This window comes from Convolutriloba macropyga, chromosome 1, assembly GCF_964194025.1.
Source record: "Convolutriloba macropyga chromosome 1, txConMacr16.3, whole genome shotgun sequence".
In the NCBI taxonomy this organism is placed as follows: Eukaryota; Metazoa; Xenacoelomorpha; order Acoela; family Convolutidae; genus Convolutriloba; species Convolutriloba macropyga.
The window spans coordinates 51,227,332-51,248,450 of NC_134468.1; the positions used below are offsets into that span (position 1 = coordinate 51,227,332).

General features: G+C 34.4%; 1 protein-coding gene across 1 annotated transcript in view; it reads right to left on the reverse strand.

The window, feature by feature from the left end:
- The window catches only part of LOC142340208 (uncharacterized), a 99,242-nt gene extending 78,561 nt beyond the window's left edge, over positions 1 to 20,681 (reverse strand). The window contains exon 1 of the mRNA XM_075390727.1: positions 19,868 to 20,681. Within this exon, the coding sequence (XP_075246842.1) occupies positions 19,868 to 19,905 (38 nt within the window). The 5' untranslated portion in view covers positions 19,906 to 20,681. The remainder of the gene's footprint in view (positions 1 to 19,867) is intronic.
- Between the last annotated feature and the right edge of the window lie 438 nt (positions 20,682 to 21,119).

Here is a 21,119-nt window from a genome sequence, read left to right on the forward strand (position 1 = left end):
TGTTTTTTCTAGATACTTGCGATTATGACTATATGAATGAGTGGTTAGCGCTATTTTATTCCTATATTCTTCATGACATTCTTTACACTCATACTTAATTCTGGTGTAGATATTATTATCACCATGGGTCTTTGACCATCCGCGGAGCGGTTTCACTGATGTTTCACTATCAGTTTTAGTTTTAGCTTTAGTTTCAGTTTTTCAGTTTTAGTTTTAATAATATCCTTAGTATTATCTTTAGGTTTGAGAATATAATCATCTTCATCTGGATTATTTACCCTCTCCAAGATTTCATCTTGCAATTCATACTCATACTCCTTTCTCGCCCTGTTTAAGTGTTCATCACTTAAATTGTGTTTGACAAATTGTTTCCTTGTTTCAAAGGCCAAATCACAAATATAATTAAAGTTTACGTTTTCTGCTTTAGACATCTTTATTTTTATAGACAAAAAATTCATTTTTGAAAACATACAAATTAAAAAGGTCTACATCAGTAAAATGTGGTGGTTGTAAAGATAAATCATGGAGAAGATGTTGTGATAAGTGTTTAGATAGTTTATTTGAAAGTTATATCTGTAAGGCTTACTTTAAGAATAAAGATTATATTAATCATATGAATATACATTATAATGGTCCTAGTCTATGTATAACTTGTATTATGTGTAATGAAAATGAACACATCAGCGGATATGGGTTTAAAAATTTTAAGTGTAGATTATGTATTTATTTACATAGATATAGATATACACATACCAAAGATAGATTCGAGGAATAAGCTGAAAGATTTAACATAAAAGTGTGAAAAAGCGAAGAAGAATTTGCAAACGAGCTTTATATTATTTCCTAGAGTTAAGCCATTTCTTAGTTTAATGTTAGACTTAGAGTGAATATGTAGCAGTGGACAAAACAAGGAAACCATTTAGCAGTAAAATTTGGCCCGATTCGACATGCGCGATTAGCGTATGGAGAAAGGGTCAAATTTTGCTGGTAGCTGGTTTCCTTGTTTTATCAACTACTCAAACTATTTTGAAAGTTGTAACCAGAAACCGTTACCTTGGAGTCTACATCGGCAACGCAGCTACTTTGAAACAAATTTAACACAAAAATAAAAGAAAAAAAAGATTGAGATTCAATTTTTAATTGCTGCAGCCGTTATCTGTCCATATGAACAGTTTCTTGACTTTCACAAAATCAGTTCAGGCCGATTTGAAATGTTCAAGACAACATTATTCCTGATTTCGGTTCTGTTTTCTTTAGAAGGACATTAGATTTTGGCTTTTACAAAATCCACGTTTGCAACAGCCATCATAATTTCCAGCTTAAAAGAGAGTCGCAGTTACTTAGAATTGTTTTTTGGAACAAGCAGGTACGTAAGATTGGAGAGAAGGAAGCGGAATGCAAAAAAAGCGCTTGTCGCTTAACAGCAAAAGTGTCAATGAAAAATAAATTGTTTTTTCTAAGACCTATTTCCAAAGTCCCATATCGCAAAGCTGCAGTATACCCTTAACAAATCCCAATCTGCATAAAAGGAGGTCTCCTTACACAAACGCATAACGCAGTTAGATATTCATTGTAAAACTTATCATGCCATACATGGACTTATGTCAGTGATTCGTGAACATTAGGTAAATCCGGCAGCCATAGAAACTGACTTGTTCGATATTCATGTCCTGGACATTGAAGCAAAATTTTTATAGCAACAGAAATCCAGAAGATGTGTTGGAAAGTTGAACTGACGAAGAAAGGAGAGAAAACTCTGAAGCTTGACAAGTGAAACAAACCGCTTTTACTCCACTAAAGTTCAAAAGTAAAATTTTTGAGTACCAGAAACAGTGAAATCTCTTTGGGGCGTCAAAACTGTGCTTAAAAGGAACTAGATATAAGTCGAGATCGTTTCAATATGATGCTGGAGCTTTCATGCCACCCTTATGGGGATAACAAAATTTAACACCAATAACTAAAGTTCACAAGAAACAGCCTTGTTCGATAAACATGTACAAGAGATTGATGTTTGAGCCAAATTTTATACCAACAGAAATCCAGAAGATGTGCTGGAAAATTGCGCTGACGAAAAAAGGAGGGAAAACGCTGAAACTCGCCAAGGGAAACATAATGCTTTTACTGATGTCCTGAGAAAGTGAAATACCTTTAGGGGTGTCAAAACTATACATAATAGGAACTATATCTAAGTCAAGATACCAACAGAAATTTTGATATGAAGCTGGAGCTTTAAAAACCTCATGGCGAAAAGTTTGATGGCCCTAGTTTGATGGCCTGAGAAAGTGAAATACCTTTAGGGGTGTCAAAACTGTACATAATAGGAACTATATCTAAGTCAAGATACCAACAGAAATTTTGATATGAAGCTGGAGCTTTAAAACCATCATGGCGAAAAGTTTTCACGCCAATAATCGAAGTGCTCAGAAATTTTTGTCACCTGATGAAAGGGGGCATCAAACTGGAATCAAATGAACTCACCGATGGGAGGGAAGCTCAATATCACGATCAGTGAATTCGATTAGGAGAAAAGATCAAAAAAATTTTGGAAATTTTTGGAAGCGAGTCTTTATTTTTTATAGCAAGGTCAAAGTTTTGATGGGATTGTGGATTTTATAAATAAAATACTTTGTTTTCACATAATTGTATGTAAGAGATACTATTGTTCTTACCGGATGAAAATGAGGAGAAAACTTTATTATTTGATTGAGCTCTCGATCGTGACTCGATAAACATGTTTTATAGTTGACCTGTCAAACCTAACTAAATTTCTGAATCTGATGGTTTAATAATTTTCTAATTTCAGAAGTAAGGTGTCGGATATTTGATTTGGAACCACTTGTTTAATTCTTGGTTGTTTCACGTAGTCTGTTCGCAAAACACGTGTTTTGCGAACAGACTACGTGAAACAACCAGGAATTTGTGATTACTGTCTACTTTGAGCAGCAATCACTGTCAAACCTTCAGCAAAGATATTCACATCAGGTATGTGTTATAAGTACAGTAAAACTGTATCAAATTTAAATTTAGGATTTTATTAAAAGAGGTGTTTATTTTACAGAATTTTGCCACCCAGAAAAAAAATAGATTTGTTATCTAGTGCCATAGTCTAGCTTAGAAGGATGCACCACCATTGTTATGCTAAATATTGAGTAGATCTGATTCATAAGCGTTTTGATGACCTTTGACGACCTCAAATTGATCAAGTTTTTTGGTTCATTACATGAAAAAGCTAAAGTCTGGATATAAACTCCCTTTTGGATTGGACGGGTTTTTTGTACGGATTTCTGAACGAGCACCAGTGAATTTGAATCATCCAAATTCCAGATCATTGGAGATTTTGGTTCGCGCTCATAATCCTCCTTAAACCTTTACAAGCAAATTGGTCTTGTTAGATATTTTCATGTTAATTTAAACCTCATGTTCATGTTGAACCTCAAGCTGGGGATTCAAAACTATCGGAAATATCAGAGGTGTAAGTAGGTTGGAACTGAACGATGCTGAGAAAAACTAATAGGGTGAAAAAGTTGACTCGCCATTTTAAAGATATCACGAGCAAAACATTACAAAAGTTCGAAAACTCAACTAATTTTCATTATCGTAAAAGCAAGAGTGAAGTGACGTCAATAATTTTAATATTTTTATTACTTTATAAGAGCTCTAATGTGATTCTTTGGTGTATTGGTTGATACTATGCCAGTTTTTTCAAAGAGAATAGCTATTATTTTTTTTACTGCATGAAGTAAAAAAACTGCAAAGCCCGACAGAGCATACAACAATTTTATGTAGCTGACGCCGCGACTTGTTCCAAATTCAATGATTTAAAACATTGGTTGAGACAAATAGTTAAAGAGGGGGCCAAACTATGCCTCTGCCACCCTGAGCCAAAAAGGAGATTGTTTATTTTTCATCGGGAATATATAGATGGAGCCAGGCGTTCTTTTTAAAGAACAATTTTGACAGCTGTAACTGCAAACAGTTGTCTTGGAGGCCAGATGCAGCAATGCAACTACTTTGAAAAAAAGTTGGCAGTGCAGCTACTTCGAAAAAAAACATTGTCTCGAAGAAAAATCAAAAAACGGTTTGCTACAGTCATTTTTTAATTGCTGCAGCCAATATCTGTCCTCAAGAAAGATTTTTGACTTTCGCAAAATTGGTAATTGGTCAACCCTAACGGAATTTTCTTATGACAGTTGTCCCAGTACACGCTGAATTTGCAAACCACTAGAAAAGCCAATACAAACTAAGTTTATATCGATCATAATCAACATAAGTTTTTTCAGCCGTAACGAGGTGTTCAAAACTCGGCAACAAAAATCGGGTGGGTGGTTTGAAATGTTGAAGAAAACATCATCCTCGATTACGGATTCTGTTTTTTTGAACAACATTAGACTTTGAGGTACACAAAATCCACGTTCGCAACAGCCACCATCATTTTCAGCTTTAAAGTGGGTTGCAGCTACAAAGAATTGTTTTTTGGAACATGCGGGTACGTAAGATTGGAAAGAAAGGAGCGGAACCCCCAAAAACAAGGTCTTGTTGGTTAACAGCAAAAGTGTTAATGAAAAATAATTTTGTTTTCTCTAAGAACTACGTCCAAGACTCTATAGCGCAAAGATGCGGTATACCCTTAACAAACCCTAATCTGCATAAAAAGAGGTCTCATTACTCAAATGCATAATGAAACTAAATACCCATTGGAGAAATTATCGTGCCTTGCATTTTTTTACAGCAGTAATTCATGAACCGTCAGTGAATCAGACAGCTTTAGGTGACGCATATCTTATAAGAGGTGTCTGGAGCTGGTAAGAAACTGCATTATTCGATATACATGTCATAGAATTGGAGCAAAATTTTATAGCAACAGAAATCCAGAAAATTTGTTGAAAAGTTGGCGCTGACGAAAAAAGGAGAGAAAACGCTGAATCTTGTTATTGCAAACATAATGCTTTTGGACGGTTAGTTTTCAGTGTTGACAGTTTGATGACTAGATAAAGTGAAATCTCTTTAAGAGCGTCAAAACTGTGCATGATAGGAACTAGATCTAAGTCAAGTTCTTTTCGGTATGAAGCTCGAGTTTTCATACCCTCATGGGGAAAAATTTCAACGCCAATCATTAAAGTGTTTGAAATTTTGTCACCTGATGAATGGGGACATCAAACTGAAATCAAAATAACCCGACGAGAGGAGGGGAGCTCAATTTCGATATAAGTTAGCTCGATTTAGAGAAAAAAAATGGAACGAACGCGAATCTTTGATGTTTAGAGCGAAGTCAAAATTTTCATGGGATATTGGATTTAATATATAAAATACTGTGATTTCACTTGATTTGTTTCTTGTTTTTGGAAAAACATTGGACTTTGACCTACAAAAAAAATACACGTTCCCAACAACCACCATATTTTCAGCTTTAAATTGAGTCGCAGCTACATAGAATTCTTTTTGAGAACAAGTAGGTACGTACGCTCGGAGGACAAAGATGCAAAATTCCAAAAAAAAGCTCATGTTGGTTAAAAGCAAAAATGTCAATGAAAAAAATTGTCTTTTCAAAGAACTACTTCGGAGACTCTATTGCGCAAAGATGCGGTATAGCTTTAGCAAACCCTAATCTGCATAATAGCAGGTCTCATTACTCAAAAGCGTAATGAAATTAAAGATTTATTGGAGAAGTTGTCGTGCCTTGCAATTACTTATAGCATTATTTCATGATCCGTCAGTGAATCAGACAGCCATACGAACCGCATATCTTATGAGAGCTGTCTGGAGCTGGTGAGAAACTGTATTATTCGATATTCATGTCATAGAATCAGAGCAAAATTTTGTAGCAACAGAAATCCAGAAGATGTGTTGGAAAGTTTTCCTGACGAAAAAAGAGAGAAAAAGCTGAAGCTTATCGAGGTAAACATAATGCTTTTAGTCGGCTAGTTTTCAGTGTTGACAATTTGATGATCAGATAAAGCCAAATCTCTTTAAGGGCGTCAAAACTGTGCACAATAGGAACCAGATCTAAGTCAAGATCTTTTCGAAATGAAGCTGCAGCTTTCATACCCTCATGGGGAAAATTTTAACGCCAATCATCAAAGTGCTCTGAAATTTTGTCACCTGATGAATGGGGACATCAAACTGAAATCAAAATGACCCGACGATATGAGGGGAGCTCAATTTCGATATAAGTTAGCTCGAGTTAGAGAAAAAGATAAAAAATGGAACGAAGGCAAATCTTTTGTGTTTAGAGCGAAGTCAAAACTTTGTTGGGATATTGGATTTGATAAATAAATTACTGCAATTTCACATGATTTTGGATTCTGGTTTTTGGAAAAACATTGGACTTTGACTCACAAAAAATTACACGTTCGTAACAACCACCATATTTTTCAGCTTTAAATTGAGTCGCAGCTACATAAAATTGTTTCTTGGAAAAAGTAGGTACGTACGCTCGGAGGAGAAAGGTGCGAAATTCCAAAAAAGAAGCTCATGTTGGTTAAAAGCAAAAATGTCAATAAAAAATTGTTTTTTCAAAGAACTACTTCGGAGACTTTAAAGAGCAAAGATGCAAAATGCCCTTAACAAACCCTAATCTGCATAAAAATAGGTCTCATTTTTCAAAAGCATAATGAAAGTAAAAATTTATTGGAGAAATTATCGTGTCCTGCATTTACTTACAGCATTATTTCATGATCCGTCAGTGAATCAGGCAGCCATACGGGCCGCATATCTTATGAGAGCTGTCTGGAGCTGGTGAGAAACTGCGTTATTCGATATTCATGTCATAGAATTAGAGCAAAATTTTAAAGCAACAGAAATCCAGAAGATGTGTTGGAAAGTTGCCCTGACGAAGAAAGAGAGAAAAAGCTGAAGCTTATCGAGGTAAATATAATGCTTTTAGTCGGCTAGTTTTCAGTGTTGACAGTTTGATGATCAGATAAAGCCAAATCTCTTTAAGGGCGTCAAAACTGTGCAAAATAGGAACCAGACCTAAGTCAAGATCTTTTTGAAATGAAGCTGCAAATTTCATACCCTTATGGGGAAAATTTTAACGCCAATCATCAAAGTGCTCAGAAATTTTGTCACCTGATGAATGGGGACATCAAACTAAAATCAAAATGAACCAACGATAGGAGGGGAGCTCAATTTCGATAAAAGTTAGCTCGAGTTAGACAAAAAAGATAAAAAATGGAACGAAATCAAATCTTTTGTGTTTAGAGCGAAGTCAAAACTTTGGTGGGATATTGGATTTGATAATTAAAAAACTGCAATTTCACATGATTTCGGATTCTGGTTTTTGGAAAAACATTGGACTTTGACTTACAAAAAAATACCGTTCGCAACAACCATCATATTTTTCAGCTTTAAAGTGAGTCGCAGCTACATAGAATTGTTTTTTGGAACAAGTAGGTACGTACGCTCGGAGGAGAAAGGTGCGAAATTCCAAAAAAGAAGCTCATGTTGGTTAAAAGCAAAAATGTCAATTAAAAAATTGTATTTTCGAAGAACTACTTCGGAGACTCTAAAGCGCAAAGATGCAAAATGCCCTTAACAAACCCTAATCTGCATAAAAGTTGTACTCATTTTTCAAAAGCATATTGAAAGTGAAAACTTATTGGAGAAATTATCGTGTCTTGCATTTACTTCTGGCTGTAATTCATGAACCAACAGTGCATTAGACAATTTTAGGAGCCTCACTTCTTATAAGAGGTGTCTGGAACTGGCAAGAAACTGCCTTGTTGGATATTTATGTCATAGAGATTGGAGAAAAATTTTTATAGCAACAGAAATCCAGAAGATGTGTTGGAAAGTTGCACTGACGAACAAAGAGAGAAAACGCTGAAGCTTGTCGAGGTAAACGTAATGCTTTTATTCGGTTAGTTTTCGGTGTTGACAGTTTGATGACCAGATGAAAACAAATCTCATTAAGCGCGTCAAAACTGTGCAGAATAGGAACTAGATTCAAGTAAAGATCTTTTTGATATGGAGCTGGAGTTTTCATACCCTCATGGGGAGAAATTTTAACGCCAACAATCAGAGTGCTCAGAAACTTTGTCACCTGATGATTGGGTGCATCAAACTGGAATCAAAATGACTCGGCGACAGGAGGGGAGCTCAATTTCAATGAAAGTGAGCTCGATTTAAAAAAAAATCAGAAAAAAATGAAAAGAATGCGAATCTTTAGTTTTTATAGCGAAGTCAAACTTTTGATGGGATATTGGAATTAATAAATAAAATACTGTGTTTTCACATGATTTCGGATTCTGTTTTTGCGAAAACCTTGGACTTTGACTTACGCAACAGCCACCATAATTTTCATTTTTAATGCGAGTCGCAGCTACATAGAACTGTTTTTTGGAACAATTTAATACGTAAGATTGGAAAAAAAGAACAGAATTCCAAAAGAAACCAGCTGTTGTTGGTTAACAGCAAGAGTGTTAATGAAAAATAATTTTGTTTTCTCTAAGAACTACGTCCCAGACTCTATAGCGCAAAGATGCGGTATACCCTTTACAAACCCTAATCTGCATAAAATGAGATCTCATTACTCACATGCATAATGAAATTAAAGATCCATTGGAGAAATTGTCCTGCCTTGCATTCACTTACAGCAGTAATTCATGAACCGTCAGTGAATCAGACAGCTTCAGGTGCCGCATATCTTATAAGAAGTGTCTGTAGCTGGCAAGAAACTGCATTATTCGATATTCATGTCATAGAATTGAAGCAAAATTTTATACCAACAAAATCCAGAAGATGTGTTGGAAAGTTGGCGCTGACAAAAAAAGAGAGAAAACGCAGAATCTTGTCGAGGTGAACATAATGCTTTTACTCGGTTAGTTTTCGGTGTTGACAGTTTGATGACCAGATTATAACAAATCTCTTTAAGCGCGTCAAAACTGTGCAGAATAGGAACTAGATTCAAGTCAAGATCTTTTTGATATGAAGCTGCAGCTTTCATACCTTTATGGGGAAAAATTTTAACGCCAATAATCAAAGTGCTCTGCAATTTTGTCACCTGATGATTGGGGGCATCAAAGTGAAATTAAAATGGAGGGGAGCTATAGGAGGGACTATAGGAGGGGAGCTCTATTTCAATACAAATGAACTCGATTTACAGAAATAATTTTAAAAAAATGGAAAAAATGCGAACCTTTGATTTTTAGAGCAAGGTCAAACTTTTGATTGGATATTGGATTTAATGAAACAAAATAATCTGATTCCACATGATTGTATTTACGATATTATAATGTTCTTATCCGATAAAAAACGGGGACAAAACTAGCTTGATTATTTGATTGAGCTCTTGATTGCCACTTGAAGACCGTGTTTTATAATTAACCTGTCAAGCCTAACTAAATTTCCTAATTTAATGAATTAATACTTTTCTAATGCAACAGTAAGATGTCGGATTTTTGATTTGGAAACACCAGTTAAATTTCCGGGTGTTCCAAATAGCCTGTTGCAAAACATTATTTACTTTGAGCAGCAGTCAAGACTGCCGCAAATATATTCACATCAGGTTTGTAATATAAGTACACTAAAACAGTATCAAAGTTAACTGCAGGATTTTAATTAGAAAAATCGTTTTTTTGCAGACTTTTGTCACCCAGAAAGTAAACAGTTGTTCTGTAAAGCCATAGTCTAGATTAGGAGGATACACCACCATTGTTATGCTGTATACTGTGTTAGCAGTTCGCGCCGCTATTGACTACTTTACTTAGTCAATTGTCTCTGCTTTAAGAATTTAATTAGAGTTTGCGTTGCAAATGACTGACTCAATACTTAGATAGTGATTTGAGGAGCATATGACTGAGAATTGAATTAGCAACTGAATTGGAGAATAGAAATTTGAGAGAATGAAATTAAAGTCAAATTAGTTCAAAACCAGCAACTATATGTGATCACAAACTGATCACGCAATATATATATATATATATATATATATATATATATATATATATATATACAAAAACGTATTTTTATATACATAAATATATATATATATATATATATATATATATATATATATATGTATATATATATATATATATATATATATATATATATATACAAACTTATATATACAAATCTATATATATATATATATATAAACAAATATATTTATATATATATATATATATATATATTATATATATGTATATAAATATATATATTTACAATTATGAATAAATATATATATATATATATATATATATATGTTTATATATATATATATATATATATATACATATATATAAATATATATATATATTATATATATATATATATAGATATATCAATTTTTTACATATATATATATATATATATATATATATATATATACATATATATAAATATATATATATATATAGATATATCAATTTTTACATATATATATATATATATATATATATATATATATATGTATATATATATATATATATATATATATAGATAGATAGATATAAATATATATATATATATATATATATATATTTATATCAATTTTTCCATTTATAAATAAAATAAACATATTTTATATATATATATATATGTAAATATATATACATATATTTATATATATATATATATATATATATATATACATATATATATATATATATATATATATATATATATATATATACTTTGTGACAAGTTCACTGGGAGTTTAAGTCCCGGAATTAAATCATAGATTTAGCACGACAGTTATGACACAGACACAAAAACATCTAACAACTACACAGGTTATTCTCAGCCAGTCTTCATTGAAAAAATTCCACATTAATTCTAGAAGTCTTCCTTTCAAGTTAATGTTGTCGAAAGAGTTTATTTTCTTTTGGAGGATGTTCACCAAAATCCAGTTCTATACCAAAAATTGAGTGTCTGCGTTTCGTATGGAATCTCTGCAAGTATAAATCTAGGTCCTCTTCCGGCTATAAAAATTAAAGTACTAGTTGCGCAAGTTGACATCGTACTTTCCTGACACTATGCTGCTAAAATTTAGAAGATCTTTTAGGACTTTAAAGTAGATTGGTCGCAGTTTATTGCTTTGAACAATGGCTTCCTTGTAACAATTTCTGTTTGTCATCCACTTCATGACCTTTTCCTAAACCCCTATAAAAGGGGGTTTAATTCGCTTTCGCTCCCAGCATCCAGGTGCAATAATTAATGTCGGGCTTATAATAGCTCTAATTAAGTGAACCTTTGTTTTGATGGAAACTTGGCGGCTGGTGTTTCTTCGGTTGAGATAAAACACTTTCATTGCTTTTGCTATTCGATTCCGCACATTTTACCTCCAATTTAGGGTGTCAACGACCATAGTTAGTCCAAGATCTTTAACAACTCTCTTCTCTTGGATCAAATTATTTTCTAGAGAGAGAGAACAACGAAAGCAATTTGTATAAAAGAGCACTTTTGTAATTGAAAGGGGGGGCAGTTTTTGACACTCCAATTGTAGAGGTTGTTACGGTCAACTTGCAGTTGTCTATACTGTCATTTTCTGAACAATGAATTAGTTTTAAATCATCTGCAAACAAGAGTGCCAGAGACATAAAGACTACATTTGGCAGGTAGTTAATGTAGATCAGGGAAAAGATAGTTCCCAGTACAGAGCCTTGAGGATCTCCGCAAGAGACCAAACGTTTCTCAGATTGGTAGCCGTCAACAATTACGCTTTGTGTTCTGTCAGTCAGGTAACCTTCAATAAATAAAAAGAGACTTCCTGGTATATTCATGCTTGCTAACTTCTTCATCAATACCGAATGCTTTATTTCGTCAAAGGCCTTAGAAAAATCAAACAGAACTAGGAAACAGAACTTTTCGCATGCACTTAGATTTTCCGAAGATTTTAGACAGACTCGCGATAAGTTGCAGGATTACAGACCTCCGCGGTACAGAACCAAATTGACAGGGTGTAATGTTGTTCAACAAATGTTCTGAGAAAACCTTCAAGACTAACCTCTCAAAAACTTTGGGTATGATGCTGAGCAGTGTGACAGGTCTACAATTCTTCAGCTCACTTTTAAAAAAACATCTTTGAAGACTGGTGAGACCAAACCGTGCTTCCACGAACCGGGAATTTTTTGTAACCTTCCAATATTGTTGAACAGACTTTTAATTGATTCGGAAACAAATTTTGCATTTTTTTTTGAGCAGAAATGGGGGAATGCCATCTGCGCCTCTACGTTTTTGAGTTCTTTGATGATCTCGTTTCCGGTAATTTTTGTTTTCGCTCCACCAGCTTTGAGAAGAGGTGGAGCATCAATCTGTTCATAACATTCATTAGTAACTACTGATGAGAAATACGTGATGAAAAATTCTGCCTTTTCTTTACTGTTTCGTGCAACGGAATTCCAATCAAGATGTACAATTTTTGATGGGAATTTTTCTTTTCGGAAAATTTTCAAATATTTGAGTATTTTGGAGCTGTTTCTGCTTGAAATCAGTTCCTCTTCGTGTTCTTGTCGGTCTCTTTCTTGCAAGTTAGCACAATGCTTTTCTGGTTCTATTAATTGGGTGGCTAGGTAAGGAGAGAAAATCTGGCAAAGTTTCGATTTACGCCTTAGTGTACTCAATCTGTTTAATTTGAGCGATGTTTCCGATGATACCCATGGCGAAATTTCTTGTCTTCGTCGATATCTTCTAGGCGTAGTTTCTTTTATCAGATGAAAAATTCATTCGTACCACAAATTTTTATCTATACTGCTGTATTAGTAGGGGTCAAAATCTGTGATTTTACCTTTGCTGCTGTAACAGTAGGGGCTGCAGTAACGGCGGAGTTTCTTGTCTCCGTGGAGTTCTTCTAGGCGTAGTTTTTTATATCAGATGAAAAGTCCATTCGTATCACCACTCTGAGTTTTTTTCTATGCACCTGTAACAGTAGGGAACAGTTGGGATTGTTCGTATTGAGCTCATTTAGGCATAATTGCAATAGCTATAGTAAACTTGTTGTTTCTTTTGAGGCTCTCTTGATGTACCAGTTATTTCGGTTCGTACCGGAAAACTGTCAGATGAGTCTTTTAAGTTGTCTAATAAATTGACTGAACATATCAAACCTACCATTGGCTAGGACTTAGTCTAAGCAAGATGACTTTATAATGTTAAAACCAACACTTTGCTTGAAATTAGCGTCGATAAGTCTGTTTACAAAACAGTCTACATAAATATCAATTGATTGGTATATGTCCCGATCTATCCCGGGTAACTTAAAATTGCCAGCAAAAAGAATTTTTTCATTAGAGAAAACTAAAAGAAGGCAAAAAATAGCATCAATATCGTTCTGTTGAGATCTATAGGGCCTTTTTCGGTGGGTTATAAAAAGAGCTATTACTGTTGGGTCAGGTTGGTTTAGTTTAATAGCTACCAGGGATTCTCGAAGTGCCTGTGAAAGGTGGCGAATATCTTCTTCAGTAAAGCTGACGTTGTTTGATATTGCCATCGGACGTCCTCTGTGTTTAGGTTTTTTCATTTCTTGAGTTTCTATTAGCCCTAACTATAATATATTGAGATAGGAACAGTTCTGAGCTCTTGATGTCACGCTTGTAAGCCATTTTTCGGTTAGTAGTAACAAATCAACTGAGTGTTTCAATACAAAATCAACTAGGTTCAGGCGCTTTTGTAGACTAAGTAAAATTCTAACATTCAGTAGGAGCATCTTGAGCGAGCCTCATAAACAGAAGCCGTCTTTTGCAAATTCAGGCTGAGGTATGTGTTTTCTTTTTCTACGCTGAAGTTCAAGTCTTGAGGCAGGTGTCCTAATGAAATACATGTGGCGCTCAGAATTTTGGCCGTCCTTTTCGCGTGCTTCCGAAAGTTTCATTTTTATGAGTTTTCTCGTTTCTTTAGAGTAGTCACGAGAGACGCCTATTCCTCTGTATGAGGGATCTGCATTTTTTTTAATTTTTAAGAGATTTAAAGATTTCTTTCTCAGTTCTGTCTCTCAAGACAATTTTCAGAGGTCTATTTCTTCTGATTAGATCTCTTGGCGAGGGAGGTTCGCCCAACCTTATAGCTTTCTGTATTTCAGGCAAATTGCAGCTTAGACCGTTTGTACAATAAATTCGGAAAAAACTCAATGTCGTCTTTTTGTCTATTTTACGGACTATCTCTTGTTCTTTCTGGTACTCTAAACAGTACGATGTTTTGTTCCCGTTTTTCAATCTCAATTTTTCTTTCTCTTGCTGCTCTAGAGTTTCTCGCACTATACTTCGATAATTTGGAGTGTGGAAAGTTGGTTTAGGCCATGCTGGCTTTTTTTGTTTCTCAATTAGCTGATCTAATTTTATTTTTCCTGGAAGTTACACTGGAGAAGTTTTAATTGGCTCTCTTTCTCCTTTTCAATTGTTTTCGGCAGACCTTGTATTGTAGCACTATTTTCACTCATTTTTTCTCAATTTGCGTTACTTTGAATGAATATCAAAGTTTTGATCAATCCCTTTCAATTCGCTGTTTGCACTCTCTTGGCAATTTTTGCATAACAAAATTAAACCACTTTGCTTTGTTAGCCTACCTAAAATACAGGCAACTATAGCAGAACACGTTCCAGAATAATATTAAGTGCCACACGGAAAACACGAAAGACATGAGACCGTACATTCGCTTTTACATTCCCCGCATGAATACTTGCTAGATTGATTTCTAGAGCGTGTGCCTTCAGGCATTGTTGCAAGTACAAATTCTCAAAACTCGCGTCCCCCCCCAAAAAGGACCTAGAAGGCTCAGTATGAATACAGAGTACTTTCTTAAGATGCCTGTTGTTTCTTTTTTGTCGTTGTTTTCTTGAGGGCTTGTCCTTTTTGGGTTTCTGTCTGAGCTTCTTGAATTGCTTGGGACCAAAATTGTCTAGTTCAGCTCTTTCCTTCCAAAACACAAACAGCAAACAAGTTTTGGTTTTGACTGACAGATGGAGTTGACTTATATCGTTAGTTAACGTGGCGCTCTTTCTATTTTGGTATGATATGAGTTGCTTGAATGCTTCGATAACTACAATTCCAGTTAACCTCAGCTGGCTGAGAGCCCGAGAAGCTCCAAAACCTTGAATTTATACTTCGATACGGGTTTTGTACTTTTGGAGAACTGATAATAATTCTGATATGGGTTAGCCTTCTGTTTTCTTGTGAGGTGCTAGCATGTTATTGATAACGTCGTGCCAAATTGCTAACATTATCTTTCTTTCAAGAGCACCTCCTGCGTCTAGGTAGGATTGAAAAACTTTGTTTTTTATTGGGTTTCTTGTATTGAAGCTCAAACCACCAAGATGCTAGAAGCTTCCGAACAGTGGCCTCTTCTGTTGATATGGGAGTCCTTGAATCGTATTTCTCAGTGAACTTGCACCAATTATATAAACCCTTTCATAAACATACAATTCCGGCTACTAAAACCCTCTCTGATAAGAGGCTACCCAATTCCAGTTTTCCAGACTTTCAATCAATTCAATCTTTAATAGGTTTCACTATTAACTATTCACTATCTGTATATATATATATATATATATATATATATATATATATATATATATATATATATATATTCCTTCTTGAACAGCAAACGTTTTTCGATGAGTCTGAGCTGTCAGAACGGATTAAAGAGGTAAAAACCAGTAGCCGTTAGGTTGCATTGTAGTCACTATGCAGGCTTCAATTGCCCTAAATCTTGCTTGTCGGATAGCGTTGTAATTTTTAGATATTGTTGTCGTTTCTGCCTCTGCAGCTCTTGACGCCCACAAAATAAGTGTGTACATTGGTAGTTTGCGGCGGGTTTTCATGTTTTTTTTTTCAAAATGAAGAGGATTTAAGCTTAGATAAAGGACATTTTTAAGAGATTTTTTGGGACAATTTGCGATTGGAAAATCCGAGCTCAAATTTATAGAAACAAATGTAAATTAATTTAAGAATTTAATATAGTTGCAATTTAATGTCAAATTTAAAAATTTTTACAAATTAACGTGAGAATTTGCAAAAATGTCCTCCATTAATGTCAAATTTGCAATAACTGTTTTCAATTAGTTGCATTTATAATATTTTATTTTACAAAGCTTTAAAATCCATTTGAGAATTTTTGCAATTTTGACCTTACATATCATCTAGGGTAGTTTTACATAATTTTGGCGACTTTTCTGCACTTTAGACATAGTTTTTTTTTGTTTCTCTGGCCTAGTTTATTCTTTGCACCTCTTTTTATTATGTTTTTTAGTAGCCTTTCAACAAAGCAATAAAAATGAATAGTGTCAGTTTCAAAAAGGGAAATAGAAAAAAGGAAAATGATAAATCCGCACAGAATCTTTTAGATAATCGTAATTTGAACTTTGTTCTAATTGGTTTTAGGTACCAAGTTCCATGTTTATTGGTATTAGCACTACTCTTTCTATCCTCTGAGATTAAAGAGTGTGCCAAGCTAAAGATAGGAAAACTGATCAATATAGCACGAACTTTTGTCATATTTTCAAAAAACATCATTGATTTTCTCCTCTTGTTTCGATCCCAATCAGTGTCATGGGAATCAATGGCTGCTAATTTCAACTTATGGAAAGGATTTTCCAAATTGATTTACGTTCAAATTAGTCTCAATTGTTGCACAAAACTATAAAGATTTGAATTAATAATAAATTTCAAAGGGTTCTCTTTTTCGAATTTTTAATTTGATAATGAAGATGTAGATTCTAATGTTTTGCTTTTTGTCTGCATTGCAATTGGGTATTAAGTTACAACATAATTATTTTGAAAAATATTATAATGTTAAATAAGAACAAAAAGTTAATTTTTCTGCATAAAACCAAGAGTTAATAAAAAAAGGTTGAAAAGTTTTGCTTTTCCTCCTCAGACCATTGATTTTCTCTTGACGTGATTAGATTAGAGCTCGTTTTTTTCCTAGTTAAAAAGCAATTTGCGGTTTAGTAAATATATAATGCATCCACAGGAAGAAACAGCCACGCAGTATAGGTTTGATTTCTTAGAACACTGAAATCTTGGAAGTACAAACAATAAAACCATCATGATAATTTCGGAAAAGGAATTCACTTGTTGCACTATGTATTTGCGAGTAAAATTTCTTCCAAAAACTCTTCATTCACTAGCAAATCTGAGCAGGAGGAAAATTTCTTATGGATTGAAAGTACTGTCGTTCAATTTCCTACTAAAGAAGCAGTCACTCTGTCACTACAAGTTTCAGCTGAAGATTGTAGATGAACGCCTATAATATCATATTACGCTTAAACATAAGGTCATAAAAATTTGTAGAATTTTGTATTTCTGCCGTCAGAAGGCTTCTAGCTGGGGACTAACTAGCGCCCAAAAATCTACAAAAATTATGAAATATTGGTTGGTGGTCGCCTACTTGTTAGGAGTGTACCGTGTTGTACACTGCTTGAAAACTTCACTTCAGATAATTGAACTAATAATCCAGAATGCAATACCAGCAACCAATAATGTTATAGCTAGAAACAAACAATTTAAAAACTTCAAGAGTCCAAAATTATTTTTTCCATCGAAGCTATTTAATGGCCCACGCTAATTCGAACCAGTTCAACCAATCTATCCACAAGTATCCAAAACTTGATTAGGCTCTGCTTCCTAGTATCTAATTTACTGGTCAGATATCTATAACCTTTGCAGTCAACATATGTAATCACCTTTGCAGTCTCACTCACTGCCATTAAGAAAATAAGTTCTTGCACAAAAAACTAACTAAATAACTACAATTTTCTGTCACTGTTATCCAACTGCTCCATTCGAGCCTTCTCTCTCTCTCACACTCTCTCGCTCTCTCTGATCTGATGGTTTGTCTTTTGCTTGAGGGTACTCAAGCTTATCGGTTTTTATGAGTAATATATAACGTGTCGTTTCGTACTAGATCATTCCGGCCTAACGAATCCGTCCAATAGTGGTCGCAGAAGGTCAGTCCTGAGATGCAACTAATCTAATGTAATTGATTTCTCAAGTTGACCGGAATTCCGTAGTTTAATTGGTTTGCTGAAATCAAGATCCAGAAAAACTCATCCTTCATGTTCCACAATCCCTATGTGAGCATGCTAGTTTTTCTCCTTTTTGAGTTCTGGGTAATAATCTGATTCATCTTGTTGGTACCTTTCCTTCCCCCTAGGATGTAGTATTCTTTGCTTTTTAAACGTTTTTCAAAATCTCTCCAGATGACTACAATAAAAGAAAAAATCGGTGAAAACTTAGGTATTCATACTCCTTTACTTAAGAGATAAATCGCCAACGTTATAGCTTTGGAATTTCAAGATATTGCTTTTGAAGTCCTTACGTTTGAGTAAAAATTCTGACACGAACTACGGCCCTTGTAAAAGTGGTGCTTCTGTCATTAAATTACAAATTAAAATAGTAATCTTATTTTGTGTCATAAAACGGCAATACCAAGAAAAATCTTGGATATCAAAAAAACTGAGTGTTTGTCTCAATACGTCTGCAATTGCTCAAGTAGTCACCAGATAGAAATTGAGACCAGTTGGGTGTGAGGAAGTTGGTTTTTAACGAATTGGAGGGCATGGTGAATATGTGGACGCCCATATTTTCATCAAACTGGTTTCTCTCTTGTGAAATTTTTCTTAACAACTCGTGCGTTCTTCAGTACATTTCAATCTAGTCTCAGGATGACGGCTAACTAATAATTTAACCTGTTGCATACATCGAACTTACTTCGAAACTAATTATTTCCACTCTAATTTCGGCTCTGGAACATTTGGTTTTTAGAAAAGTAAACCATTATAATGCTAAATTCTTTTGAGACAAATGGTTTTGTCAAGTGTAGGACTACAAAAGCTCTATTGAAGTTGAATTTGTCTTGCTTAGGGTACAATTAGAAACTTTGACCTCTCCAATTTTTACCTGACATATTTGACCTGACATAAAATTAATATAAGAATTGCAACAATTGTTCCCATCATTTCCTAAGATTTATACCGGATTTCTTCTGCCATGACAAAATACTGCTGTAACATCACTCAATGTATTTTCTCAACAATTGTTTCCCGTTTTTTGATCCAAAACCACTACCATAAAAGCAAACAAACATCTTTTCCATTTAGTTTCTTTTTATATTCAGTTTTAATGCTTGTCTTCTTTTTTGTTCTATGAAATCGTTTATCATTAATATGTAACCCTTCGCGCTTGGTTGTTATACATAGGAGCCAAATTCTTGCAAAATTACACCGTTGAAGCAGCAGGTTTTAGTGAACATATGTAATTGTTCCCACAATGTGCAAACAAACAATCGGTAAATCCCTTTATACGTACAGTTTGCTTTTTTCTTGAGGCTGCAAGAGAAGTCTTCAGGTATTGTTTCTTATTGGTTGTTTTAAGAGGGAAATTAACAACTTTCCGTTGACGAAAAGAGCTCGGAGTTTTCTCATTGCGCACATAATTGTTCGGTGCACAGTCTGTGAGTTTCATGCAAATCGGACTTTAGGAGATATATCCTTTTTTGAGGGGGTAGGGTTGGAGTAACACATTATTTTCAGGCATTTGTATTTGAAACAAATCGGCTTTCCTCTGCCAAAATCCGTTCGTCTTTCTGACCACTTAATTACTTTGCAAAGTAAGTTTCGCGTTTGTTTACATCACAAATAGAGCTGTAAAAAAATTCACTTCAACTTACACTTCTCAAGTCAGTTCTCTTTGTTTATTTAGTAAATATGTTCAAGATTAGCGCCAAAACTTAGCAAAGTAATTAACATTTCAATAAGTTCAATGTGATGTTTCGACTCCAACAATTTCCACACATATTGCTGTCTCAGAAAAGAACCCTGCAACACAAATATTAGAGCTGGCTGTTTTCAATCTAGGCTTTTGCATTTCAAGTAAACGTGGAACTTGTGTCAAAACTATAATCATTCGAATGAGAAACTGAGTGATGATAAACTTACCCGTTCATTCGGAGGCTACTTTTAGAAGGAGAGCTCATCTTGGTAAATTATAACTTTAATCTACTAATAAGTTCTAAATAAATGGGCAACTAGGTTCTATTTAACCCGTCAAATTCATCAGCTCAGTGGCGGAGAATTTCACAGCAGAGCATGATGTAAGTAAAGTGCCGTGCTAAAAGAACAATTGAGTGTGAATTTTATGTTGTTTATGTTGAAATTATTTAGAAGACAATAAGCTTGCGTTAAAAAGCAATTAGAGTGTGGACAATTGAGGAATGGCGTCTTAGACACTAGACAAAGGCATTAAGTAAAGATTAAAAAGGAAGGGAGGGGATCCATTGTGATAATGGTGGTCACAAAGTCGTATCAACAGAAATATCATACCCTCTACCATATTTTGTTTGCCTGCTTTTTCAAGAACCACACAACACACACACTGAAAAACAAGAGCATAATAAGCGACCAAAGTAAACTGATGTTGGCCTTGCATTTGTTTTGAGGTAAATGGAGCATAAATTCAACAAAATTTACTAACAGCGTTGCAAGGAAACTGAGTATTATAAGGTAAAAACGGGTAATGTATATTATTTCCATTTTGAAAGCTCCCATGCTTTAAACTTTTGGGATACGGTTCAAAGGAAACGATCGTGTGAAATGTAATTTGGTCTAATACAGTGATGAAAAGAACATCGGCAGCGACACGAATTTAAAAAGGGGGTGAAACAAGGTGGCAACAACATAACTATAGATAGTTAGTTAGTTATGAGATAAGATGTGAAAAAGGGTGCCGCATACTTGGTAGAAAAAAGGTGAAAAATTGATGCCCTCAACCGAATGATTAGATTAAATTTAATTCTGCATGCTCTGCGGGGAACCCAGCTCAATTGATTATATAAAAAGGAAACAGGCGTTTTTCGTCACGTAGAAGGTTTAATTAATTGCTTTTGTTCCAATCGTACAAATACATTATTGCAAAAGAAGAAAAGAAGTACGTCTTGGTAGTTGCTTTAACAGCGTGCAAAATATACCCCACTCGGGCAGAAATTGAGCAACAAAAATCTATAATTTGATGCGTATGTTAATTTTATGCGTCCAAACATGTTGATTACTCTGTAATGGTGGTTCTAATTGGGCTAAAACGGGCTTTAACAACCTGAAATTTGTGATTCCTCAATTAAAAATTCAACCAAATTTTTGTAAGTATACCGACACTGGGGTGGTAAGAAGAACGTGCAGAAAAGAAGAAATCTAG